At 53.2% G+C, this 5,355-nt stretch overlaps 1 protein-coding gene across 1 annotated transcript in view; it reads left to right on the top strand.

Moving 5' to 3' along the window:
• LOC107698293 (uncharacterized) overlaps positions 1-5,355 on the top strand; it is a 32,717-nt gene that overhangs the window by 10,901 nt on the left and 16,461 nt on the right. Inside the window, exon 5 of the mRNA XM_016499247.1 lies at positions 2,061-2,072. Within this exon, the coding sequence (XP_016354733.1) occupies positions 2,061-2,072 (12 nt within the window). The remainder of the gene's footprint in view (positions 1-2,060; positions 2,073-5,355) is intronic.

Genomic DNA, 5,355 nt, shown 5'->3' with positions numbered 1-5,355 from the left:
TGGGGCCATCTGGCTATATAAGCGGGCGTTCGCCACAGGATTCTCAGGTTACTTCGACTGAAGTGATGACTGAGTCGTGCGGCTACATAGCACGGCTAGCAACGCAGTACTCGTTCCCGTATCTCAGTTGATACTGTTGATACTACACTCGTACTGCGTCTGCTAAGACACTATGGGAACACAGTACAATCACGCCATGCTAAGGTAGAGGAACGACTATAAGTATCATAACTTCCATAAGCAAACAATGCCCACAGCGAAGTTTACAACAACCCAAGGCTAAGACGGGCTGAGCTTCTTGAGGTCACACTCGGCCTGGTTAATCGTTCCAGAGTACTCCTGCAACTTCGGCACCCAGGGGTCAAGAGCTGACAGGTGAGCTAATGCCAGAGAGCTTGAGCGATATGGTCAAGGGCTCTCTGTCAGATCTGTTTGTGTAACGCGGCGCGTCTCTTCAAGCGGAGAGGATTTCCAGGTTGTAAAACCTTGCGAATGTGGATGGCGAGGCCCAGCCGGCTATATCCGCAATGGACACACTGCTGGACCATGCCCAAGACGAGGCGATGCCTCTAGTAGAATGGGCCCATACTCCAATGGGACATTGAAGGCCCAAGGAAGAGTATGCTAGCGTGATGGCGTCTACTATCCATCTAGAGAGTCTTTGCTTCGTGACCGGATGCCCTTTGGTGCAGTTACCGAAGCTGACAAAGAGTTGTTCCGACTGTCTATAAGGGGCGGAGCGCTCAATGTAAATTCTCAAGAGCTCTGACGGGGCAGAGCAGAGATAACTCTCTGTCCTCTTCAGAGGGAGGAAGCGCAGAGAGAGTAATGACCTGTGCTCTGAATGGAGTGGAGAGCACCTATGGTACGTAACCATGCTTTGGTTTTAGGACGACCTTAGAGTCGTTAGGCCCGAATTCCAGGCAGGCAGGGCTAATGGAGAGCGCCTGCAGGTCCCCTATTCGCTTTACTGATGCTAGTGCCAGAGCAGTCTTCAGTGACAATGACCGAATGTTGGTAGACTGTAGCGGCTCAAAAGGAGGGCCCTTCAGGGCCCTCAGCACAGTGGGCAGATCCCATGAAGGGACGGTTAGGGGACGAGGCGGATTCAGCCTCCTGGTGCCCCTTAAGAAGCAGATAGCCACGCTGTTTCTGCCCTCCGATTGGCCCGCAATAGGGGCATGAGAGGCCACTATAGCTGCCACATAGACTTTGAGAGTGGATAGGGAGCGTCCCTTATCCAGCAGCTTTTGCAGGAATGACAACACCTCTGACAGATCCGAAGTAGGAGGGTCTTTGCTGCGGTTTAGACACCAAGCGGAGAAAATAGACCACTTAAGGGCATAGAGGCATCTCGTAGATGGGGCTCTAGCCACAGAAATTGTGTTTAAGACTTGCTTTGGGAGGCTCGAAGGCTCCCGTCAAGCGGCCAAAGGTGTAGGGCCCATAGATCGGGCCAAGGGTGCCATATTGTCCCGTTCGCTTGTGGGAGGAGATCCAGTCTCAACGGAATGGGCCAAGGGGACGCTACCAACAGCTAAGTCAGCTCTAATAGCTACAGCTGGTTCATTCAGAGAGGGGCCACCAGGAGAACCTTGTGTTTTTGTTCCCTGATTCGCCTGATTACCTGTGGGATCAGGGCGATCGGGGGAAATGCATAGAGAAGGAGGTTGGGCCAATCGTGGGCCAACGCGTCCTTGTCCCTGGTCTTTGAGAAATAAATTTGGCAGTGAGAGTTGTCTTCTGAGGCGAAGAGGTCTACCTCAGCCTCGCCGAAGATCTCCCAGATCGTCTGAACCATCTGCGGATGGAGCGTCCACTCCTCTGAGGGATCATTGCTCCTTGATAACATGTCCGCTCCTTGATTCAATTTGCCCGGTATATGCGCCGCTCTCAGCGAGCGCAGGTTGAGTTGAGCCCATTCCAGGAGGCGCTCTACCAGAATGAAGAGACGCTTCGAGGAGAGGCCTCCTTGGCGATTTGTGTAGGACACCACTGACATGTTGTCCGACCGGATTAGCACATGGTGCCCTTTTAGGACTGGCAGGAAGAACTGACAGGCTCGACACACTGCTAGCATTTCCAGGCAGTTGATGTGGAAGCCTTTCTCCGCCTTCGACCAGTGGCCAAAAATCGGTATGCATTCGCACAGCGCTCCCCAACCTGTGTTGGAGGCATCTGTCGTGACAACTGTCCTTCTACAAACCATTCCCATGGTCATGCCCTGTTCCATCCAGCGAGAGCTCTTCCAGGGGACCAGGGCTGTTATACAGGCCTGATTCACCCTGATCTGCAGGCATCCATGACGCCATGCATGGGATGGAACCCGTGGTTTCAGCCAGTGCTGAAGAAGAAGAAGACCCAACTGTAGCGCTGGCGATGCCGCAGCCATGATGCCTCTGAAACGATTTGAGAGGGCGAGTGGTACCAATCTCGAAGGATTTCGCCAGCCTCCGTATGGCCAGAGCCTTGAAACGCTTTGAGAGGGCGAGTGGTCCCAATCTCGAAGGAGGTCGCCAGCCTCCGTATGGCCAGAGACCGTTCCGGTGCGACTACAGCTCTCATTTGGGCTGAGTCGAAAATTGTTCCCAGGAATGATATTCGCTGGCTGGGGAACAACGCGCTCTTGACAAAATTGACCCTGAGTCCCAGGCACTCTAGGTGGCTGAGGAAGAGGGTCCTGTGTCATACTAGTTCTGCCTCCGACTGGGCCAGAACGAGCCAGTCATCAAGGTAGTTGAGAATGTGGATTCCCATCTGTCTCAGAGGGGAGAGAGCCGTGTCCATGCACTTCGTAAAAGGCGAGGGGTTGGATCAACTCGAGTGACTGGCCGCACGGGGGCAGAATACTCATGAGTAATGGAAGAGGAAGTTTGCTCTCTTTTTGAAAATGTTTGTGTTTTATTTTTCCCGCTATAACAGCGGCTGATTGCTCGGGCGCTTGAACGGACCCATTGTTTGCAAAAAACACATTTTCCTCTGTACCCGGAGTTGAACGGGGTGTCAGGAGGTCTAAGAGAGGCTGCTTGGGAGGCGGTCCAGCCATAGCGAGACCTGGCCCCATCCTCTTTCCTGCTTTGGCAGGAAATGTCGCATAGCTTGGGACGATTTCTGTGCCTCCGTGAAGCGCTCGGCGAATCCTTCGACCGCCGGTCCGAAGAGACCCTTGGGAGAGATTGGAGCGTCATGGAAGGGAATCTTATCCGCGTCCTTGATTTCCATTAACGTCAGCCATAAATGGCGCTCGAGCACCACAAGGCTGGCCATCAATCTCCCGATCGCCTGAGCAGTGGTCTTGGTGGCGCGCAGAGCCAGGTCGGTTATGCTCCTCAGCTCCCTGAGGGTCACGGGGTCCAGGCCAGACTCGTCTGAGGATGCGAGGAGCTTGGCCTGAAAGACCTGGAGGATTTCCATTGAATGAAGTGCCGAAGCCACCTGTCCAGCTGAAGTGTAGGCGTGTCCAGCGAGAGCTGAAGTTGTCCTACACGGCTTGGACGGGTGAGCAGCCTTTGCTCTCCAGTCGATAGCCGTGGGCGGGCAGAGGTGCACAGCCAAAGACTCATCCAGGGGAGGCAGCTTATCGTACCCCTTCTCTTCAGCGCCGTCGATTGAAGTGAGGGCGGATGAAGCAGAAGTACGGAGGCGGGCGGAGTAGGGAGCGCGCCATGATCTGGTGAGTTCATCGTGGACCTCCGGGAAGAACGGAGAGGAACGCTGACGAGGGGCCTGGCGGCGCCCCAGCAGGAACCATTCATCCAGACGACTGCGAGAGGGCTCCTCTGGTGGAGACCACTCTAAACCCAGCTCTTTGACCGCTTTTGAGAGGATACGGAGAAGTTCGGCATCCATCCCGTTTTTGGCGGTGCTGGGCGCGGACGATGGCAAGGGGGTGGGGTCGGTCACTGAACCCAACAGCTCCTCTGCGTCCGAGGCTGTTAATGACATGCTGTCATCAAGCAGCTCATCCTCACTTCCCCCAAATGAGACCAGGTTGCTCGCGCCGGCAGAGGGACGCTGGTCAGACTGGGAGAAAATTTACGGAAGAACTCTCTCTCTGGGGCTAGGGCGAGGCACGCAGGATCTGAGCCGACGTGAGCTCGCTCACAGCCGGACGCTCGAGTCCTCTTCCCCGCTGATTTTTCCTCACAGGTCCCTGGGAGGAAGAAAACGGGAGGGTGGAAGGGGCGGAGTCGCTCTCTGAAAATAAAGCGATCCGTGAGTGAAGAGAGGTGAGACTGAAGTTCTCGCAGTGAGAACACTCAGTTCCCGAGAGCGCAGCTTCCGCGTGGGATTTTCCCAAGCAGGAAACACACTCGTTGTGGCCGTCATCGGCGTGCAGGGGAGACCAGCACGAACCGCAGTAACGGCATGGCATTTGCAACAACGCCAAGCTCTTTTAGTAAGCTCTTTTAGAATCGCCGGATGGCGGCAGGGGAAATGAACCGGAACTGCTGCGTCGCTGAAGCGGCGGAGAAGCAGGTCAGCCATGCTGAGAAGTCCCGATTCCAGCTGCGAAGGCATGTCAACGGCGAGCAGGCTTCGGATCAGCATAGAGCATAGTCGCTGCTGAAGGAGAAGAAATCTGAGAAGCCTGTGGCGAACTCCCGCTTATATATCCAGATGCCCCGCCCATTCTGGCTGGCTTTGTCGCCATAGGCTCGTGCAGCTCTGCTGCCGGAGCCATTGGTTCATTTTTTATACACTGCACGAACCAATGGCTGTGCAGTTTCACTGCGTGATAGAAAAAAGGCTTTTTCCCATAGTGTCTTAGCAGATGCAGTAAAAGTGTAGTATCAACAGGGAACCTTGGATTGTTTTGGTTATTTTCTATGAGTTTGTGGATATGCTCGGCCCTGGCAGCTTTTAGAGCCTGTCTATAGCTGGACATACTGTTTTTCCACGCAATTCTAAAAACTTCCAAGTTAGTTTTTCTCCATTTGCGCTCAAGATTACAAGTTTTTTTCTGTTGTACCATGGCACAGTACGTTTTTCTCTAACCTTTTTCAATTTGATGGGGGCAACAGCTTCTAGTGTATTAGAGAAAATAGTGCCCATGTTGCTAGTCATTTCGTCTAGTTCATGTGTATTTATGGGTACACAGAGCAGTTGAGATAAATCAGGCAGGTTATTTGTGAATCTGTCTTTGGTGGCTGGAACAATAGTTCTTCCTGGGCAATAACGTGGAGGCATATAGTTCATAACAGTAATACGCAGCATGCACGATACAAGGAAATGGTCAGTAACATCATCACTTTGAGGTACGATATCTATATCAGTAAGATCAATTCCATGCAATATAATTAAATCTAGCGTATGATTAAAACGATGAGTGGGCCCGGTGACGTTTTGCTTGAC

The sequence above is a fragment of the Sinocyclocheilus anshuiensis genome, unplaced genomic scaffold (assembly GCF_001515605.1).
Source record: "Sinocyclocheilus anshuiensis isolate Anshui unplaced genomic scaffold, SAMN03320099.WGS_v1.1 scaffold2216, whole genome shotgun sequence".
Classification (NCBI taxonomy): domain Eukaryota; kingdom Metazoa; phylum Chordata; class Actinopteri; order Cypriniformes; family Cyprinidae; genus Sinocyclocheilus; species Sinocyclocheilus anshuiensis.
This window is presented reverse-complemented; position numbering and strand designations above follow the sequence as displayed.